Raw genomic sequence first — 23,944 nt, forward strand, 5'->3', positions numbered from 1 at the left:
CAAATTTGAATTTTGTTTTTGATATATCTCAACACATGCTTTCATCTGTTTTTTCAAACATGAAAAAGTCTGAAAAATCTTAGTGTGAAGCAAACCATTTAAATTTGAAAAGATGAATTGTACCAAAACAGGATATATATCTTACATAATGTAAAATTTAAGACTTAGAGGTAAAATCACTTACCAAAGTTAGGTTTTGCATTCATAGCAATTTTCATAAAGCAAAAAATACATAGATGAGACAAGGTATTTTGTGGTGTACCTGACATTTTTGATAAATCAAAATAGGTATCATAAGATGTATTATGAGGCTTTTGCAAATGTCAAATATCTTTGAACAATGTGTCAAGGAAAAATACAATGATGAATTACATTCCTCAAGTAACAGATGAAGATTTCAATCTTGTACCATGTTATTTGCTAATGACCAGTGTCTTATTTGTCAGAAGAAAGCAAAACAGTGAAATGTGTAACTGAGACTGCTGTGAATTCACTATAAGCAGAAACTGTAAATAAATTGGATAATGAGTTGCTTACTACTAACATTAAAATGCTGATCCACTTGCAAAGAAAGCAGGTTATCATGAGTTTGTTATTAAGTTTACACAATAAAGGGTGAGAGAGATCCAAAAACAGGATCCAGTAGATGTGAATCAAGTAAAACAGAATGCTGCTCATGATGAAAGAATAGTTTGCATACATTGTTGAACATGTTAAACAGCATCATGAAAGTTCACAACTTGAGTTGATGTCTACACTAACATAAAAATATTTCTTATTCATGCAAGCAGTTTCCCAGTTCACTGCATCTTAAACTATAAAATGTATTAACTGAAAAATAAACTTTTTTGGAAACAATTACAAGAATGAACAGATATATTCAGATGAAGTGCCAATTGTTCAAACACGTGAAATTGCATTTGAAAAGGCTGTCTCAATCATACCTTGGCAAGTCTGCATCTGAACTGCTATAGCCTCAATCTATAGGTGTGTTTTTATAAATATTCTTTTAAGTTAAATTAAATGATGTATAATATGTACATTTTAATTATAATCTACAGTTTGATACCACTCTTAATGAAATAAATTCATAAAGTAGTAGTTCAATAAAACTTTGAATGCAAGTCAACAAACACTATGTCATGCCTCTTTTATCTGTGACCTGTTATGATATGGTTAAGTATTCCTGTGATGAGAACCAGCTGTTAGACTTTCAAATGGTAAAAGTTCCCATACACTGTATCTTGATATTCCCTGTACAGATACTTGTGGCTAGGAGGAGACTGAACATGAAAGTATTGCTTATGGTTGGCATGGTGCTGTGATTCTTTCATTGGAAATAGTTTATCAAATCAAGAAGAGAGTCATTGATAAGGGAAAGGGATGATAAGTCTTCTATAGTTTGGCTAAGGTTTTGGAATTATACAAAGAAGTAATCATGGAGATGAATAAAATGTTTTTGAATGAAATACATTTTATATACTTTTACACATAATATCAAATATGCCACAGTTTGGTTCATGGGTGGCTGGAAGATATGAAAAAATCCTCAGTGTGGATTCTTGTACATGGTGAGAGAACCTCCCATGGAAGGCTCTGTTCTTTCAGTTTACCTCCTTTGGGATCTAAACATCCATCCACGTGTTTGCTGTATATGGTGGCCCACGAAAGGGAGGAGAAGATCTTTGTGGTTGAGGGGTCCAACCCTAACACACCACTTTGACCTTGAATTCCTGTAGATGGGTGGCCTTGGGGTAGCCCCCCTTGGGTCATCCAAGTGCCAGTGTTGGATGTTCTCAACAAGTGTTGTGGACATTGTATATGATGCAGGGTTTTGGGTATAGTGCTCAAGAAACCCTGGCATTGCTGTAGTGACCTTGTTTGGCATAGTAGTGCATTCCCTCGTAGGGCTGCTTGGTGGGTGTGGTCAGTGGGAACTGAAATATTCCTGTCTTTTATTATTATGGATCCTCCAAATAAAATAGTAAAAAAAGTCCATAGGTAAATGACCATGTCTTGAAGATTTTGAGCACAAATCTTCAACATCTGTAACACCTGTTGTACTTCATTTTCTTATATTACATTTACTTTCAGACAAACCTTTATGGAAAATGTTTCACTTTATCATTCAGAAGGGACTAGAGGGACTTGCTGGTTCTCTAAAGTCAGTAGAGAAGCTTTGATCTGGTGAGATATTGGTGTAAACATCCATATATCAACACAGTGAACTCTTTTTGCATTCAAAGGTGATTGGAGAGGTACCTATTGAGGTTACACCCCATGCTACCTTGAATTCTTCACGAGGAGTTACTGTTGAAAGGGATTTGAAGAACATCCCTTAGTCAGAGATTCTTGCTGGTTTCTCCACCCACGGAGTTTCTGCAGTGAGGTGTATCTCCACTCGCAAAGATGGAATTATTATGCTGACCAATGTCGTCATTCTGACATTTACATCACTGGGTTCACCTGCCACCATCAAGGCAGGTTATCGTAATTGCAGGGTATGGCCATACATTCCAAACCCTTTCAAATGTTTCCATTGTCAGTGGTTCAGTCACTCGAAGACGTTATGTCAAGGTTTCTGGATGTATGATTGTTGCAGTGGTGAGGACCACAATGCCCGTGAGCGTGAAACGGACCCTCGTTGCATCAGTTGCAGTGGCTTTCACCCATCCTACTTTCGTTCTTGCCCTAAATGGATGAAAGAAAAAAAAGGTGAATCGTTTGAAAACGACTCACAACATTACTTACCCTGAGGCTTGAAAGTTGTCCATCAATTTATCTTGGACGTATGCTGCTGCACTTTGTTCCACTGCTACACTGGGAGTACAGACCAATTTTTCTGTGCCTCCTTAAGAAGCATTCTCAAACCAAATGAAAAGTCTTTTGACCTCCATGATTAAAAACGTTGATGAATCAACTTCACCCATCTCTGTCTCTAACATACATTCCAGCAAATCTCAAGATCCACTTCCTTTGGTTCCATGTGCAGGCATTTCCTCTAGTACATCTTCTCCCATCCCAAGATGCAAAATGATCATTCATTCATGTCCTCAGTTGCTGGAATCCTCTTCAAACAGCAAAGACCTGCCCAATCAACCCAAAGCAGGATCCATGGAGGTTGATAGACCTCCCTCGAATAAAGGCAGTAAAGAAAAAAGACATGGGCATAAACTGAAGGGTTCTCTGCCAAATTTGCCTGCACATATGTCTACCTTCATACAATGGAACTGTCGGTTTGCATTCTAATCTGGATGAGATCAAAACACTGATTGCTTCCTTGTAGAGAAATAACAGGTTGTGTGCATGGAGGGGTGGCACTGTTGGTTAATCAGCATGTGCACACCCTGTCTTTGCCACTTGACACACCCTTGGAGGCCTTAGCCATCCGTGTTTCCTTGGGTCATACCATCACTGTTTGTTCTCTCTGCCCCTTGCCTGGAGAGACCTATGATCAACCAGGCCTTGATGCTCTCATTGAACAGTTGCCATTCTCCCTTTTCAATCCTGGGGGACTTTAATGGACATCATCCCCTCTGGGGAAGTGCTGATATTAATAGAAGGGGTTGCTCCATAGAGCATATGCTATCTGATCACAGCCTTTCTCTTTTCAACACTGGTTCTTCAACTTATTTTCATGCATCTAGTCAGTCCTTTACTGCTATTGATCTCTCAGTTTGCTCTCCTTTACTATTTTTTGTGGAGGATTGACAATAATCCACAAGGCAGTGACCATTTTCCTATAATTTTGAGAGACTGATCGTGGTCAGTTCCACCTGGCCCACGTGCCCCAGTGGAAGCTGTATCAATCAAACTGGCTCTCTCTCACTGCTCTTGCAGAACTTGATGCTGCCATTATCTGTAAGCCATCAATAGACAACTCTGTGGCAACAGTAACTGACTGTATCATACAAGCAGTTGCTCAGTGTATTCCATAAACCTCTGCATGTTTTCCACGATATCATTGTTTGTGGAGGAATCCTGCTTGCCACATGGCATGGAAGGCTCAAAAACAGGTCTGGGATACTTTTCGTAAGCATCCCACATTCTTGCACTGCATCGCCCATGCCCACGCTCGGTGGGTAAGGCGTCAAGGCCAGAAGGAATCTTGGATTAAGTTCACAACCAGTATATCTTCTACCACCAATTCTAAAGTCATATGGGATAAGATTTGAAAGGTCAGTGGGCAATATAGTTTTGTCCCCCTCTCAATCTTATTCTCTAGCTAGGAAGTGACTAATATCCAGAGCATCTCTGATACTCTAGGTGAAAGCTTTTGTTAAGTATTGAGCACTTCTGCTTCATCCTCCATCTTCTTATACATCAAGACTTGGGCAGAGCAATCACCTCTTTCATTTTGAGCTCTTGTCTCTATGACTATAATTGTCCCTTTTACAATGGTGGAACTCTCAAATGACTATAATTGTCCCTTCACAGTGGTGGAACTTTCAAAGTGGTTCTTCATTGATCTGACAGTACATAGGTCGAAGCTGATGATGTACGCTATAAAATGCTGTGCCATCTATCTCCTGCTTTTCTTGCTATTCTGAGTGTTTTAACATGATCTGGCAGGAGAATGTTTTTCCTGATGCTTGGTGCGAGACTATTGTCCTACCTTTCTCTGGGAAGGATCCCAAGATCTCTTCAAATTGTCGTTCAGTTGCTTTGACAAGCTGTCTCTGAAAGACCTTAGAAAGGATGGTTAATACTCATTTTGTTTGGTTCCTCAAATCAAACAACCTCCTCTTGCCCACCCAGTGGTGGTTCCAATGACAGCTCTCCACTGTGAACCTCCTGATTAGACTTGAAATGTCAGAGAAGCCTTTATCAAATGACAACATCTTGTATCAATATTCTTTGACATTGAGAAGGTTTATGACACAACATGGAGGTATGGTATTTTACGAGACCTCCATATGTATGGGTTACATGGCCATTTGCCTATTTTTATTAAAAATTGTTTAATGCACAGGAGATTCGAAGTTTGTGTGGGTTCAACATATTCACGTTTTTTTCTACAGGAACTTGGAGTCCCTCAGGGTGTGTTTTGAGTGTTGTATTTTTCAGTATAAAGATTAATGCCATCATTGAACAAGTCTCTCTTATTGTTGCTAACGGGCTCTATGTCTACAATTTCGCATCTCATGTGAGTCATCAAATATGACGTATATTTAGTGGCAGCTACAGACTGCCCTCAATCTTTTACTGAAATGGACTGCAGCAAACAGCCTTTAACTTTTTTTTTTCTCAAACAGTTTTCATGCACTTTTGCTGCCAGTGGGGTATTCACCCTGAGCCAGATCTCCGTATTGGTGAAGTTGTGCTGCTTGGGGCTTATCTTTTACCGTAAGCTGACCTTAATACCCCCCATCAAGCAGCTACAGGTCAAATGTACAAGAGCACTGAACATCCTCCATGTCCTCTCTTCCACCACTTGGGGAGCAGATCAATGTTCTATGCTAGATCTATTGTTCTTTTATTCAGTCAAAACTCGACTATGAATCACTTGTCTATGGCTCTATCAGGAACTTGGCCTTAAAGATGCTGCACCCCTTTCATCATCAAGAACTTTGGCTCTGCACTGTTGCTTTTCCCACTTCCCCAGTTCAGAGCTTATACACAAGTCTTGTGAACCTTCTTTGCATTTGCCATTTGCTTTACTATATGCTTTGAAACTTCATTCCTTACTAAAGCATCCCACCTGGGGTGGTGTTTTCTTTCCTCAGTGCGCCATACGTTTTTAGAACAGTTGGATGAATTGAGTCTTTCCTGAGATAACATTGCTGTATCCCACTGATCATTTCTTCCCACCATGGCTTCATACAGTCCCCAAATGTGACCTATATTTAAGTTATCTGAGAAAAGCAGATGCTCCCGATTGGAAATACTGTCTATTATTTGCTGAGCATCTTTGAACCATCCTTCCATTCCTATTTATACAGGTGGTTCGAAATCAGGTGACTTTGTGGGCTCTGCCATGGTTTGTTGTGGTTTGGTGGTTGCATGCAGAATCCACTCAACAGCTGTGTTCACTGCTGAACTGTATGCCATTTCTCTTGCCCTGGATCACATAGAAGCTAAGCGGTACTCAAACTGCACTATTTATACCGACTCGATTAGTTCTCTACTGGCCCTGGAATCGCTTCATGTTACTTCACACCCTGTTCTCGCTGATATTCAAAATCGACTGGCCCATTTCTCTTTAACATCTACTTCTGTCCAGTTTTTCTGGATACCGAGCCACGTTGGTATTAGCAGGAACGAGCTCACTGACACCTCAGCTAAATATATCTGTTCTGGCACTATCACTGCTGTGCCTGTTCCATACATGGACTCTATGGTCCTGTATTCAAGTCTCGGCTTCGTGCCAGTTGGCAGTCGACTTGGAATGAACAACATGAAAACAAGCTTTTCCAAATAAAAACCCTCTGTTGGAATTTGGTTGTCTTGCTTCTGTAAGGTTTGGAAAGAGGAAATTGTTCTAATTAGACTATGCATTGGCTAGTTTTTTAACTGATTTTCTTTTATCTGTAACTGATGCACCAGTGTGTTGTCTGTGTAAACTCAGGTCATAATAAGCCACATTTTACTGTCTTGCCATCATTACGACTCTCAACAATGGCACCATTTTAAACATGTTTTGTCATAAGGTTTATCTGTAACATTAGACAGGGTTATTAGTGATGGTCACACTGTCCACCTTGGAAATGTTTTTAGTTTTTTGAAGGCCATTAATCATTTTAATGCTATTTAAGTTTTTTAATTTATACATTAGACCTTTTTTTGTCATTCTCCTTTAAGAATCAAAGTACATTGAGTTCAATTTGAAATAAGAAAATGGCCGTAACGTCAAATAAATGGAAACTAGGATTGGAAAGGCCAACTTCAGGTGACAAATGTTTTTGTTTTGAACTACTCATTAGTCATCCTGTTGAGTTATAATTAAAATTTTGCTGCAAGTGTTTTAAAACTTTTATTACTTTATTTTCTGAAAATGACCATAACATCATAATTCAAAACCAAGACTGGAAAGGCCAACTTCGAGTGAGTGACAGTGGTTTTTGAACTTACCTGTTAGCCTTCCTGGCAAGTTATGATAATTACAGTAAATGCTACAGGAAGTCTTTTACGACTTGTATTACTGTAGTTTTTCTCTTACTGCTGTAGATTGGATGTAAACATTGGTATTAAAGCTATTTGTTTTTTTTAAACTTTGTTTTGCTTCACCTTAATTTCCTTTAATGAATTTTACAAAATTTACTTTAACTTTTTAGTGGATGTTTGGCACATATAGCCAAGCTGCTTTGTGCCATAAAACACCAAACCAACCAACCAACCAGATATGAAAAATGCAGAAGTTTACCATAATCAGTAATATGTATTGTGTTATTATAATAGGTGGTAATGAATAGTGCTCTGCACCAGTCGTAACCCTTTTACTTTGGGCTGATGAATTTTGCAGCACCACATAAAAACCATGCAAACATGGTGATATACATACTATTTATTGTAGCTTTTTCAAAGTTGACGAGATTTAAGTAAATGTTAAATCTTTCATAAAAAAACAAACAAACCTGATTCTGTTTGTTATCAAGTATTTTTGCAGAAACTTTGTTTAATTGTATGGTGTGAGAGTGTTGAATGCTCCAAATGCAAAGTGATTTTCATATCAAGATTAAGAATACATTTTTTTCTATATGCTGCTAATATAGTGGTTTAATTAAAATTTAAATGAACTTTGTAAAAGATTGTAAAATGTACACTTTTACCTACCTGATGTGAAAGAGTTAAGCTGAAGTAATTAAAAAAATTGACTAATAAATGAACTTTTACATCAGATATAATTATTTCAGAAAGATTTTGCCTCATCAAATCCCCATAGGTGGGAAGAACATATACAGTGGTAGCCATAGTTGGAAAATCATTTTGCGTTTTAAGCTTCCTTTAATATGTTGGCTCTCAAGCCTAATTTGTTGATACTTTCCAGGGTCCAGAAATGTTGTACTAATATTCCACTTTCATATGTATATGTAACTGTTGTGTCCCTGCCAATAAGTGGGGCATTAAAAAGGTGTCGTGGGAGCCAACGTGTTAAGCATTAACTGGCTCTTATCACAGGTTATTCTATATACAATTTTGAAAATGTAGAATCTAAATTTGAAATTTTTCTATAGAATGACAATGAAGCTGAACTAGAAGGAATCATTGATGAACTTTTGGACCATGATAATAATGGGTCAGAAGATCAAATACTTGGAGAGGTCATCTACTGCTCAGCTACTACTGGTCAGTTAAAACTAATGTCAGTAGTTTTCTTAAAACAAACTTGTATAAGACTACTGTTTGTTGTTTTATTTTAAAAGAACTTAATTACATTTTAAATCTATAGAGTATTATTGGCAAATCTTAATTATGAAACTGAAAATGGGCATTTTTCTTTTTGTTATTTTAGGGACAGTTTATAGGATCTGTTTTCTTATCATAAAATATAACAATCTGAAGAGGTTTATAAACTTTAAAAACAAATATCATTTTATGAACATTTAATGTACTTGTTTATTGGCTTACGAACACCATACACCATTTAAAACACCAAATGATCAATTGTAAATGGTTCCACTGTTAATTTTTCATTAACTTGTATCATTATCTCCATTAATATTACATTTTCAAATCTCTCATGACTAACTAGAGCATAATAAGGTTTTTGTTTTAATTTTTTTTTCAGGGTTATTTGTTGTGTCCATGTTATGTTGTGTATATGAAGTTTTTTTTATGCCTCAGGAAATTATTTTCAATATAATATAGTATTTTTTTTGTTTCATAATTTCAGGTCTGTAATTCATAAACATTAAAGAGACAAAATGTTTAAATTAGCATGGATGTTTGTATTATCAGTGTAAATGTTTTTTTATTATAATCTTCTGTTATTAAATAGCTCTTCCAGAAAATGCAGAAGCACAGGAAAGTCAATCAGAAGACATAGTAATCAGCATGGAAGCTGAAATTGAAGACCATCATGATTCCCAGATGATCAGTCATCATGAAAGTGAATTTGAAGATCACACACAAGGTACTACAAGCATATAATTGGTTATAAACTTGGCAGTCACTACATACATTAGAATTGTTTACAGGTGATCAGTTGTAGTATTGAAACTATCAAATAATCTCACTTTGTTCACTCCTTATGCCTTATTTTCTTTAACATTTGTAATGGGAAGGTCAAAAATTTATTAAACTACTCATTATAAATATATATCAATAAACTTGGTATTAAAATGTAGTAACAAAATCAAATCTTAATATTATTTAAGTTGTAAGTTCTTAATTTTATTGGGAAATATCAAAATATCTCCTGATTTAAAAAAAAAAAAAAATTTGTTCTCTAGGTCCTGCCTTCTCATTTATTTTCCACTCTACTCTGAAATATGGAATTTAATGTAAATTACTCATTAAAATATAGATGTTACTCAAGCAAACTTTTTAAAAGTTCTTATTGCATAGTTGAAAAGCCTGAAAAATTGATAGAAAAACAAATTGTCATGTCACTATGTTTTTAGATGTATTATTTAATTCAATAAAAATTGTGTAGTAGTAGTACTATTAGTATGGGGGGGAGGCTTAAGTTTCATTGACAAGAAAAAAAACTAGAAGACCAGGTAAAAACTGTTTGTTTTTCACGTGTATTTGTTTATTTATTATTATAAAAGTAACTTGTGTAAAAATTACCAACTAATTTAGTTAGAGATGGGTATATTAAGTGAGATAATAAAGAATTCCTAATGGGGGATGCTTGTAGTTTTCAGGGTGTGATTTACAACATTAAAATTTAAGTTTAAATGTATGTATGCTGTTATGAAGTGGAAACTATTTAGGATAAACCACTGTAGTTTCATATTGCAATTTGCAAATATTCTAGAAAATAATTGGATAATTTAGATTTATTGCACATATTTTACAGGAGACAAGAAGTTGTTCAAGTTGCATATAGAATAAGGGAAGGGGAAAAATAAAATACAGTTTTATTGAAAAAGTGATATTTATTGCAGAGGTTTAAGGGATTATACAAACAAAATTGAACAGTTTTAAGATGACAAAAAGTGTTTTTAGTCTTCATACAAAAATCACTTTGCACTCAGAACAGTCAACATTTTGACCTCATATTTATGGAGGAAGTTTTAATAAAAGTACTCAGTTAAAAAATCTGATTTTTTTGTGTACACAAGTCTCAATGTTTACTGAACTCTTGCAAAATCTTGTGGAGATCTATAAAGTGTATTAAAAGTTATAGTATGGAAATTGTCACTTTTGGGTCACAAATTAATTTCAAGTGGCCAAGTTTGTAGTGAAAGAATTAAATAATATAATATTTAAGTAAATATTTTAAATATCAAGAAATATGGAAAAATCATGGTACTTTCTAGTATATGATTTCTGCAAATGGCTTCAAATTCAAACTTGGTGAAGTTGTCTCTCCTGCTCTTTCTCTCTTGCTTGTAATTACAGTGAACTGAACTGCTCCATGAATGCTAGTGTAAACTGTCTTGTAAAACAATTTTTTTTAATAGTGTAGTTTTTAACATTTGATGAATCATTCTAGTGTATTTTTTGTTCAAGAGATAGTATATAGGTTTCATATTGATTATCTTTTGTTTATTAATGTCATAAACATGATACAATCTAATTATTTTCTCCAGAAGATCGTCGTGAAAGTAGTGACTCTGATACCAATTCAGAATCTGGCCATAGCCATAGTGAAGAGGATGAAGGAGAACATGATGATGATGATGAGGTTGAACATGAAGATGGTGATGAAGAAGCTGAAGATGATGATGAAGATGATGATGAAGTACATTTAAATATTCTGTAATATTAGAATTACCGACAGGAAGATGCATTACATGTTACAAATCAAATATTGCTGAAAATAGAAAACAGTTCTGTCATTGGACTGTAAAATTTGTTATTTCCCAGATTTTGGTTTAATTTTTCTCAGCGGATCAGAGATCAAAGGCCATGTCGTCATGTTTGTTGATTTGTATTCAAAATTTTTTTAACTGTTTTTCTGTTCTTTGGTTTGGAATAAAATTGTAGATCATAATCCAGACTTTGATATTTGAAAGTAAATAATTAAGTAAAGCAAATTTGAAGAAATACTAAGTTATAATATGAAAATTCTGATGGAAAGTTTTGTGGTCAGTTTTTAGGCTGAGTCAACTGAGCCCATATTGAGAGAATTAAAAGAATACAAACTTATTTAAAGTACTTGGATAGGTGAAATAACTGAAAACAGTAACTAATCAGAATTGTTTACTGCAATAAGTTAGATTAACTGACTCGTCATGAAAATAAATGAGACACTCATCAGTGTTTGTATGCTCGTAGATAATCAGTTCATTTGCTCAGTTCTGTCTATAAAAAAATATATTTGTAAAAACTGTCGTAGTTACCAGCCTGATATTTTGTAACTTTCAGAAAGGGTGCTTTATCATATTAAACTTCATTTGTATTGTTAGAGGAATTTAAACATTTTTGTTGAACAAGATCAAGTTTAGAGTTGTTAGACTTAGATAATTTTGCAGTCATTCATATCAAGTTTAATTTTCCCAACAAAATTAAGTAATTACTTGAATTGGCAAATATTATTGCCATATGAAGAACTATGTACAAATGAATATGAAGTTGGTTGGAAACTTTTTAAATATATTAAATGAAACTGTCTGATTAAGAAAATTGGCTGTTGATAACTTCTGGTCTGATAAGAAGTTATTTTTATTAATCAAAACAAACAGAATTTTGTTTTATTAAGTAAAATCTCTATTAGAAAGTTTTACAAGGATTAACAAGATATAAAATCAGTAAACTACAATTTGAATTTCTGGTAATTATAAGTACTTTTTAAAAAGTTTCATGTGTCTTGCTTGTTTGTGATTACAGGGATCTCATTTCGATGCAGAAGAAGATGATTATCAAGATATTGAAGAAGCTCTTTTTCACATTGAAGATCGAGACGATAGTTTGTTTTTTCAACTTGAAGAGGTGTTTCCTTCTTCTGGTAAATGTTTTCTGTTAATACTCTGGGGTATGTCAGGTGTTGTATGGTGTTCTGAATAAATGTTGAAGTTCTTCTGGAGTTTGAAGGGAATCACAAATAGAAATATTTTTATACATATTTCTGTTTATTTCATAAGCACACTCCAGTTTACTTTTTCTTTTTAATAATGTGTAAAATAAGTTAACCTCGTAAGTTACTTCTCATTGAAATTTGTTAACATTATCACATCTAAACCATACCTTCCTTTTTAGTGAGAGGTTTTACAGTTTATTGAAAATGAGAAATTTCAGTCATCCAAAATCATTACATAGTTCTACTAGAACAAAGAACTTTGAAAATAAGCATGAAAAATACAAGATTGTGTTTCTTAATCTCGCATGTAGTTTTGGTATCGAGATTGAATATAATGTTGAAGTTACCACTGCTACAATCTGTTGTGAAATATCCTAACTCCCTAGCTTTTAATTTGTGTACATTGACTGTTGTATAACTGTTTTTCTTACCTTTTATTTCACAAATTAGTATATGTATTTCCATAATTTTATTTTAAGCAACTACAAATGTGTGTGTAAAATGTTTTATTTTCCATAATATTGTGCAAGTATTTTTGTTTGTTTCATTTGTACAAAATGTTATTGGAAACAAGTAACTTGATTTGAATTCTCTTATACTTAATCTTTTGACTACTTGTTATTGCTAATATTGACAGTAAAAGAAATTAGGTGGTGCATGGTTATGCATGAGAATTAAATGTTTTAGTACTGTCTGTTGCACTACTACTTGCATTTGTTTGTACATATTTAAATGACTCTTTGTTTATGATGTTGAAGAAGCTCACCTGAATTGCATACCTTTTCAGGATCCATTGTATTTGGAGGTACTGATGGTATTCGTACTTTCCAGCTGCCAATGGTGTCTGATGATACCACCAGTGGTGCTGAAACAAGTGGTATGTGTCTGGTTTTTAAATTTGTTTTTCATCTCACATGCAGAAATGAATAATTGAATAATCTTATGCATTAGCTTTTGAGCACTTGTTTCCAATCATGGACAGGTTGCAGTATCCAAGACCCTTCTCACTAATTCATCTGGAAACATGAGATCATAGTTTTTTTTTATAAAAAAAAAAAAACAATAAGCAATAAACTTTTTTAGTAATGTAGTTAAAACTTTAGAATAACAAATTGTTTAGGATGTGGAAAAGTAGGTTATAGATTGATGAAGCAAAGTAAAACAAGGTGATTAGCTGATGTAGATAAAGTAAAAAGATGTATTTTGATAGATAAATGTGGAGGAAATGGAAAGTATTTTATTTCTTTTTTTTTTATTCCTTTTAAACCTCGTTATCAATCTCCATCTAAAAGGATTTAGATTCTGGTGTATGAAATCAAATTTCATAACTTTATTATATTAAATTGTCATTCTTTTGTTTCATGATTTGCAAAATATTTGAAATAGAAATGTCAGTTTTACTAAAATGTTTGAACAGTGTATTCTCCTTTGAAATGTGCTTCACTTAATAACAGCTTGGATGTTCCAAGTAAAATTGGCAAACATTATAAAAATACCTTATTGCTATTAGTCTAGAATTGAATATTTATTTGAAAGTGTACAATTCAGGTTAATTGTATGGCAAAGGACTGTGTTATATTGTACTATAAATTGTTGGTTATACAGTCCCCAGTACGTTGTTGTAATACTATCCAAAAATTAGCCTACAAATGTCAAGATATTTAGGAAAACCAACCATCAGCTATATCTCCTAAACACATTAGTAAAACAAACATGTTGAACAAATAATTGACATGCTTGAAATTCTTTTCAACACTATGTTGCAAATGAATTTGGTACTTTCTAAGTTGTTAGTTTGTAATGACGCTTTTAACTCTCACTACAGGGTTAGTTGTTGAGACCATTTTTTTACTTGTATATTAATTTAATACAGTAACTTTTTGTGCAGTGTGTCTTCACAAAATTTGGTAGACTTTTAGCATACTGTAAAAAGTATTTTGTACACAAAAATTACTTTTAATTAAATATCTTTAAAAGACACTTGTTTTTAAGTCAATGGGCAAAATGATGTTCATGATAATATTAAAAATACTTCATCTTAAGAAATCTTAGAACATAGGGAATTAAATAATGCACTAAAGAACATGCAGAAGTAAAATTTTGTTTTAACTATAACAGTTTTTCATTCAAACTAATGTCTTTCCCATGAGTATGAAACTTGTACTAACAATTTTCCATTCAAAAAACAATGTGTGCAATATGTCATTTGATAGATGAAAACCTTGGCTTTCTGTTGGTTATAGGTAATGTAGAATTAAATGTAAGAGAACTATTAACAATTTCTGAAGAGGTTGTGATAGGTAGATGTGGCAAGATGGGTTGTATTTTCTATTTAAAAACTGTAATCAAATCAAAGACTCTACAAGTTATAGTTTGTCTGAGCAATGCTGATTTTATAGCGAGTAATTTGGAATTAATTTTTTACTTATTGGAATGGTGGTGGATAAAATACAGAAAATATGCATAAAGAAAATGTGATACTAAGGGAAATTTAGGATTTTTTAAAATATTGTCAAATAAAATTAAGAATTGAAAACTACCATTAAAATATGGATTATTAGCTAAGATTTTATACCAGTTGGAATAAGAAGGTAGATAAATAAAAGTTCAAATGCAAGTCACTAAGACTTCATGACATGCTGAGGAAGGAATGACTGAAACTGACAGTGTTTAATCCTGTCATGACAATCTAAATATGAGGGTGACTACTCAATAGTACAAAAATAGTATATGATAATTAATGCTGGTAAAGTTTTTAACACTATTCAGAGGTTCATATAAAAACTTCTTGGTAAGAGGGATTAATATTTCAAGAGAACAACTACAGTGCCAAAAGAATGACATTCAGAATGTTCAAATCTTTATTCACATAAATGTGCTGTGGATTGTATAAGGACTATTGTATTTTCTTTATTCATTCACCTTTATATACACTTTTGCCCCACCCACACCCAATGGTAGAATACACTGTGTAAAATAAAACTGTAAAAACAATTACATTAAGTGTGCAGAAGAGTAATGAATAAACAATGTAAGTTAAGTATGACAATAAACAGATGATAAAATCAGTATTATGTAGGATTTTGTGAACTTTTAAGGTAGGCTTAAATTTTAACCAGATGTAGCTCTAAACTGTATCATATTAAAGGATGTTTTATAACTTATGACATATTGCAGTATTTTTAAATAGCTGCCAAAGATGAAATATTTCTTAATTGTAAAAAACAGATTTTAGTTCAATATGCATGATAATGAGTTTTTAGAATTGTAATGCTAATATTTGCAGGAAGAGTTCTCTAATTATTGTGTTTCTCTTTCTTTCTTCAAGCACCCTCTATTCCTCCTGCTCCAGGCAATGTGTCCACCAGACATCCCTTGTTAATAAGGCATGGAGATCCTCACTCAGCTATTTCATCTAGAGTTCACAGAGCTGGTCGTCAGCGAGCAAGTTATAGAGCTGCACTTGGTAACCATACTTGGCACATGTATGCTGGAGGCAGTCGTCATCCTAATCCACCAGCAATACTTCAGAGGTGAGGGTTTCATTTTATTTTGTGAACTCAGTTCATACAACTGTCAAAATGTTTGTGCAAAGACATTATGTATGTTATAAATATGAAATACTTTAATCATATAATTACTTATAGAATTCATTTGTGTCCAGTTACCTTCTGAAATGCATTTTTGTTAATGGTTTATGCATCAAACTGTTCGAGACCCATGACTTTGTTGAATACAAGGTCTGTAATAACCAAGGAGTCACAAGGTTTTAAACAGAACTGTCAATACTGCAGTTAATCTCATTAATTACTTCTGGGTTTTGTTTCCTGTTGTCATAAAGAATGAATAATTTCATCCAAAAAAACAATTTCTCAGTATGATACAATATATATTAGTAGTGAACAGGAAATAAAAGTCCATAATTTAAGGGTTTATATACTGTTCATAATTTACAAATGTATTTTGTAGCAGATTTGTAGGTCAGTGTTGTTAAGTTTAATAATATATTTGATTTTCCAAGCTACTTTGTCACAATATTGGTGTAATGATTTAATTTAATTACTTTTGTTTTTCAGTTGTGGTACTAACTAAAATTGTGTTAAAGGTTAGTAAGTACCACTGCTGTGAATTATATATAGAATTTGCTTCTTTGCTTTTTTTTTTCCCTAAAGCTAATTTATCTTAATTGCAAATTAATATTTGAAGTCTCAAGAAGGTTTGTCTCTTCAAGGTCAGAATGTATTAATGCTCTTAATTATGTGTATTGGCTTTTGTTCTCGGCTAGTATTGTTCTCCTCAGCCCTTGCTATTAATGGTATACTGATTTGTTTCCTCTATGAATTAGTATTGTACTCCTTAGCCCTCATGCTTTACCATTTCATTTGTTTTTGAACTATTGTCATGATTTTCCATGTTGTATTTGTTCCAGACTGTTAGGACCCAGTACTGCTCAGGACATTTTACAACTGACATCTTCTTTCAACTCTCATCCAGCATCAGGTCAAACACGAGTAATATTTGCAAATAGTGATCTTCGAATACTAGCAACAGATGAAGACTTGTTTGAAATACAGGTATCATTGTCTTTTTGTTTCCTCTTACCAAGATGTTTCATAATTAATTTTAATAGGTTGAAGGGATTGTCTTTGTTAAGAATGGCTGAATATTTTTCTTTTACATTTTTAGAAACATGAGCAGAGTTGTTATTACAAACTATTTGATATTTGACACTGAAGCAGCACTTGATATTACTCTTAGTAAATCTAGAGTCACTTTATATATTGTATCATTATAGTAATAGTTATCTTGTTTCCAAAGTTTTCAAATTAAACATTTTATTCAAAAATTACTGTAGCTTACTGAAATCCATATACCTGCCAATTAATTTGTACACAATATTTTAAAGCAAATCATACTTTCATATTTATATACTGAGGGCCTTTATCTGCAAAGGATGTAAGAATTTTATTTGCTTATATTTATTTCAGCATCTTAACACACATTCACACAAAAAGTTATGATCAAAGAATTAACAATTTGCAGATCAGTTAGCAAGCAAGCTATGGCTTGATATAGACCTTCATTTCAATAACCATAGCTTTGTAGTACTTTTATTTTTAAATGAAATTTGTAAACCATTAAATTTTGTAGCTATTTTAGCACTGACATTTTCCAAACATTTTTTTGGTGGAATGCTTTGAGATGAAACATTTCCCCATATTGAATAGCATACTACTAATCATCAAACTAGCTGGTTGGTCATTAAAAGTTATCTGAAATACACCAACAATACTAAGTAGATGACTTGTTCTAGATTTTGCTTATATTATCCTCTCTTTGGAGTTTTTCAATCTAGTAAATTTTAACACAGAATACAGAGTAAAAATGTATTTCAAGATGGCTGGTATGGGTAGTAAAACTTTCACTAATAAAGCAGAAGACAGCATTTCAACTTTTTTAGGTCATCTTCAGGTTGACAAAGCGTTTGCAACTGACTGTTGCCAGACACATTGTAGGGATGTGAGTATAAACAGGTATAGGATTGTAGAGGGCATTGCAGATTGATGTTATGTTATTCATTAGTATAGGTATAAATGTTCCTATATTGGTTTAATTTTTGTTTTTAGTTGTATAAATAGGGTTTCTTTGATTTTGCATTAATTTGTTTCCTTACTTTGTATCTGGGTGTTTTCTATGGTTTTTTTTGTGTTTATTAGACTTGCAGTGTTAAAAAATATGACTGTTTTTTTGTTTTTTGTTCTTTGAATCTGGTTTCCATTTTTCTGCTTGTTTCTCCACTATAGAAATTGTGGCAATTGTTCCATTGTATTTTATAAATTATGTTGGTGTTGTATTTGTCAGTGTAGTTTTTACATAGTATGGATTTTAGTTTTGTACCTGGTTTTTAAGTAATTTGGTGTTTACTGGGATGTTTTGTTAATTTTTTTCCAAATGGTTATTTTTTTGCTAGATACAACAAACTGCAAAACCTTGCACTGTTGCATACCATATGTTTCCAACATCATCACATTTATACATCTGCCTTAATCATTTTTTTTAAAAGCTTTACTAGTTATGTATCTTGAATTTAACTTTGGTATGCATTATTAAAGTGTTAATGCTGTTATCATTATCTTAAAATTAGCAACAGTTTAACTGATCATAGAAGACAATTAGTCCGATCTACTGTAAATCACATGATCAGAGTATACTCCCCCCTCTGCGTGTAATGTATATTAAATGAGTGCATAGGACAGGATTAAAGATGTAAAGACTTATGAATTTAATTGTGTGCCTCATCGTGTAATTGTATGTATATAACTCAAGATTTGTCTGAAAATATGTAAAAGTGCTGTGCTGGTTGAAAATGCTGGAAAACCCATTCCTTTTTTATTAAATTCTGGGATGAGTGTAATTTTATTAATATCACGTGCAGCTTGCAGATTTAATCAGTATAATCAATTAGTTATGAGTAGTTATTACATTGATTTGTTTCCAATAACGTAACAAATAACTGTTACTGTTGTTTGAATGGATTCAATCCAGCCTGTATCCATCAAAGTAACCACCAAGCAGTTATACTCTAACTTTTTAAAGTGTATGCATATCCTCACAAATTTTGCAGATTATTAGTAAATATTACTGCACTTTTGTACACAAAATATTGGATATTTTTAATCAGTGATTTGGTTATGCATTTTTTCTTTTCAAATGTTGACTACACAACATATAAAGTAAATTTATTTTAAGATTAAATATACTTATACATCAAAAAAATTGTGAAATTCCTCTCTCAAAAATCTCTAACCTCCAGATAATTATCAAACTATTTTTTTTAAACTATCTTTGTAGGGGTTCGTTCAATTTGACTGCCCACAAAAACACTATAAAAAAATTAGGAAATAGATGTGAATTAAGCTTTTTTTCTTTCCAGATTGACTATAAGTTAACATAAAACCACAAATATTTATTCTGAATGGCTTTAATGACATGAAATTATATATATTATTTTTATTCTATTGGCCTTTCAGTCATGTCTCAGTAACATGCAGAAATTGCAGCTTTATTACTATATCCAGTGGTATAAAACTGGCTTTTGCAAAGTGCTGCTGTTTCAGCTTTGTTCTAGTGGACCAATATTTTGTAGAATACAATCACATTTGGTTATAATACATTCCATATATATTACTTCTGTTTACAAATTCTTACAAGTATGTCCTAGGGCAAAGTAGGTGTATGTAAACAAGCATTTCCTGAAATGGAATAGGTGGTGATGACTACCTTGTTTGATTCCCTAAATACGATATCTCAAAGTACAAAAGATAGTAGGTTCTTAATTTTTATTCTAGCTTGTTAATATCTATAATTTCATACAAAATTGTAGACTTTGTATTTGGACATCAGTTATCTAATTTGAACCAAAGCTGAATTCAACATACTACATGACACAAAAATATTTAGGAATTTGTTTTAATATTTACTTTTTAAGCAGTTAACTAAGGTATTATCTTAAAATGTAAATTATCAACAATTTTATACCAAATTTATTGATATAAATTCATAAAACAGCAATTAAATGACATTTTGAATATAACTTTACAGATATGACCCTTATCTGTAGAGTAAAGGTTAATTGAAATTATGGCTAAATCAATTAATGTTATGGAATAACTGACTGATCAAAAATATTGCTTGTGGTTATCCCAACAATCAATTATTTGAAATATCCAAATGATAAAGATATTACCATTGTTTGTTCATTGTTAAACATAAAGCTATATAATGAGCAGGTGGGGTATGCTTCAGGTTTTGAAAATCTTGGGTTTGATTCCCATTGCTGCTGAATTTACTATTCCTGCCTTTTTATTGCAAGTCTATTTAGGCTATCTGCCACTGTCACTGAAATTGAACTGTCGATTACAAAAAAAGGCACTGGCAGATCAAGTGCGAACATTCTGACTACTTTAAATATTAAAGTCTAAATTTACTTTTTGGTTTTATAATATTATATTTCTAGTTTATAATTATGTTAATGTATTCTGTAATGTTCTGTAATTAGATGCAGATCTGAGGGAAGGGTCTAAGTTTCCATCAGTTTTTGTTCCAGAAATTAACTGTATTATTTGATGTACTTTAAGTTGGAAGAGATCTAGGAGCTATTGAACCCCTTCCATTGTCTGTTTTTTTTTAAAGTAGTGAAACAAATGCTGTAGAAAAAAAAGGACAGTTTATTTACTTCATTGGCCTATAAACTTGCATTAAGGCTTTTTTCTAATTTGTCTGAAATCAACAAAGCTGGAGTCTACACCAATCCAGTTTTACTGTTTTAGGTGCTGACTATTTCTAAACAAACAAACAATATGAATATCAATTAAACAATTGAAATAAATTTTCTTGCTTTTTGTAGATACTAACAATGTGTATGTGATTTGTAAGAGATTTGTTTTCATTGTCCAGTATTGATAGGGCACCTGCAAATTTTTAACGTATGTTCTTTGGAAGTTATAATATTGAGAAAGATGTATTTCTGTTGTTATCCAAAATAAGTGATAATGTAAGTGCTAAGATTGTATACATGAGGACTTTAAAAGAAAATCGGTGAAATCTGTCATGTGAGATCAAGAATAATTCAAAAAATACTTAAAACCAAAACAATTTAGAAGACAGCAGAAATAGTTAGAACATGTTAGAATAATACAGTGATTGAAAACCTGAAGATGGAATCTACATACCTGTTTTTGTTGTTGTTTTTATGTACTTGGGTGGTTACAAGAAGTGTGCACTAATTGATCAATTGAGTGTCATCAGTTAATCAGCTGTTAAAAGCCACTGTTAACCCAGCTTTAAACAGCCAGTATCCATCAAAGTAATTATAAAGCTACCTTGCATATCTTCACAAATTTTGCAGGTTATCAGTAAACATTACAAGATTGATGTACACAAGATATCGGTTAGTTTTTTTTAATTAATGATTTGTATCTCAAGATGGCGGGCATGAGTATTAAAACTTTTTATTAAAATAAAGTATAAAACTATGTTTCAACTTTCTTGGGTCATCTTCAGGCTAGCCTGTTAATTTGAAAAAATGACCTGAGAAGGTCAAAATGTTCTCTTCTCTAATTTGATAATCATTTTATTACCCATACCAGCTGTCTTCAGATATATTTAAAGTGGATTTCTTGTCATCATCAATTGATTTGCTTATACATTTTTTTCTTTTAAAATGTTGACTGACAGTTAATTATTCCAGTTACAACAAATTCAGGATAAGAATTTGTAGGTTTTTTTTTTTCAATACAGTTATGTTATATGATAATAAATAGTAAAGACATTTTGTGTGTAAATTTTTGGTTGGTTACATTAAATAAAAGTAAAATACCTGTTTTAACTTAACTGTTTCAAAAGAAACAATATATGGATATTGTGTGATTTCCAACAGTGAGTAAGCTGTGGTTTTTAACTGAAGCTTTAGTGTTATTAAAAAAATGTGTTACTGAATAGTGTATATGTTTGACAAGCATTTAGATTAAACTTGTCATTGATGCAGGATGCACTAATTCACTAATTGTAAAAAACTGCATACAAACCCACTAAATGATGAGTCTGAAAAATGTATCTCTAAATTGTATGTGAACCATGTGTTAAAGAGAATTAACTTTCATAGACACAGATAAAACAATTTATGATTTTTTGGTTGCATGTGGAATAAATAGGTGTTTAATGTCTTTAACGTTTTGTAACATTTTCATCTTTAATCTTTTTTGCTTATTATCATTTCTAGGAACAGAATTCTCTTCTTTCTGGAGGTGGATCAGGAACTCTTGCTAGCATTCCTTCAGCACTAGTTAGATGGACAGAAGAATCTCGGGTATTGGATGGAGACAGTGGCCATGACTGTGTAACAGGTGACAACATCAGTCATTTATGACAGATATGAGATTTAAATGATTGTGTGGTTTGCAACAGTAGAAAGTAACCTGATTAATAATAAAATGTACACAGCAAGTTGAAACTACTAAATATAAAATAACCATTTCCATGATATCATATGTTAATCTTAGTGTACGAATACACTTGAAGTGTAGGTGGTTATATACATGCTGGTTGGCTGTGTACAGCAAGATACTGATTACAATAGTGAACTTGGATACTTGATTATACAAGTTGTTCGTAATAGTAAAAAAACAAATTATCTTGTACCGTGTATCTGAGAGCTCAAAATCATAAGTTGAATTTTCCAAAGCTAGCCGATCTATATCATGGTATTAAAGCACGTTTTTAAATGTAATTCCATCATTAACGTTTGATTAAAAAAAAAACATGCCTTTTAAAGGAATATTATAGGTGTTACAAATATTTCTGATAATCGTATAAATACAAGCTTTACAAATTAGGTTTTGTAGTGAGAAATAACAAACAAAAGAAGTATCCTTTTTTTAGGCATATAAGTAAATAACATTAGCTAGCTTGGTTTTACAACATGCAGTGGAAAAGTTTAAAAAATACTGTACTGTACTGGGTAGACTGGAAATAGACAACAATTTTGAAAGTAAACTGATATGATACTAAAATGGTAAACTTAGTGGCAGTATTGGTTAAGCTGTTATGTTAAGTATTTTGTTGTTTTTTAACTTAGTTTTACAATCATTGAAAAGTTTTATATTGTTTTTGTTTTAGGTATTTTAAGCAGTAAAAGAACAAAATTCAGTTTTGCCTCAGTGGCAGTTTTTTGTTTTTTTTCATATATTCAGGATAAATAGTTTTTAGTTTTGCAATACTGTTATGTTGTATAGTAATACAAAGTAAAGATGTTTGTGTGTGTGTATATAGCACCATGTGCCATGTTGGTGAAGTAAACTTGTCCTGTGTGGCTCATGTTGGTGCAAAAGAAATGTTACAGCTGATGGTTCACTAAACATGCCACTGAGCAATATAATACTCAGTTCCTACCCATTAGATGTACAAATAATTTGAAAGACTAAGAAAAACTTCTTGGTTGCATTGAAGAAAAGCACCAATAGGCCTTTTATTTGTCATGTATAGGTATATTAGGTTGTGTGAAAAATAACAGATTTTTTAATTGTAATTTTAAGAAATAAATTCAAAAGCAACTTTATTAATCAAAATAAGAACCTTGTGATTCTACACACTTTAGCTAGCGAGAAACAAAATTATTTATGACATGACGATTAAACTTTGAAGTCCTGAAACTAAAAAATTCTTTAAAGCCATTCTCTGCTGCTGCTCTGTTTTTGAATATTTTGTCCTGTAAAAAGTTATCCAAATGCTTGACAAAGTGGTAATCGGTGAGCGATGGGTCTGGGAAGTTAGGAAGATGAGGCAATCTTTCGTGACCTAATTCATTGATTTTCTGGAGAATCATTTGAGTAACATGTGACTGAAAATTATCATGAAGCAAGATTGGTCATTTTCAGTTTACTAATGCTGACATTTTTCACACAACTTTCTATGCATTTCTTGTTATTCTTAACAGTAAATCTTCTTCGTGATATTCTGGCCCTGGTTGAGTAAGCTGTAATGGATAGTACTGGCTGCAGACTACCATACAGTGACCATAATTTTCCATTGGTGCAACTTTGGCTTTGGGAAGTTATGGAAATTGTGGAATGCCAATCCCCAATTCTTGTGCCATTTCTCTGACAGTTTGGCGCAGGTTTCTCAGTTGGTCATATTTAACAACAAAAGGATGTTTCCTGCCCTCCTTATCAAGATTTACATCTCCATTATGAAACTTTTGGAGCCAGTGCTGTACTGTATGTTTCTTCAACCTATCCTTGGTTGATATATAGCTAT

At 32.5% G+C, this 23,944-nt stretch overlaps 1 protein-coding gene across 1 annotated transcript in view; it reads left to right on the forward strand.

Moving 5' to 3' along the window:
- HUWE1 (HECT, UBA and WWE domain containing E3 ubiquitin protein ligase 1) overlaps positions 1 to 23,944 on the forward strand; it is a 195,617-nt gene that overhangs the window by 121,686 nt on the left and 49,987 nt on the right. Inside the window, 8 exon segments of the mRNA XM_076448258.1 lie at positions 8,175 to 8,286; positions 8,939 to 9,073; positions 10,701 to 10,852; positions 11,941 to 12,058; positions 12,918 to 13,007; positions 15,459 to 15,663; positions 16,560 to 16,704; positions 21,912 to 22,035. Coding sequence (XP_076304373.1) covers positions 8,175 to 8,286; positions 8,939 to 9,073; positions 10,701 to 10,852; positions 11,941 to 12,058; positions 12,918 to 13,007; positions 15,459 to 15,663; positions 16,560 to 16,704; positions 21,912 to 22,035 — 1,081 coding nt within the window.

This window comes from Tachypleus tridentatus, chromosome 8, assembly GCF_004210375.1.
Source record: "Tachypleus tridentatus isolate NWPU-2018 chromosome 8, ASM421037v1, whole genome shotgun sequence".
NCBI lineage: Eukaryota > Metazoa > Arthropoda > Merostomata > Xiphosura > Limulidae > Tachypleus > Tachypleus tridentatus.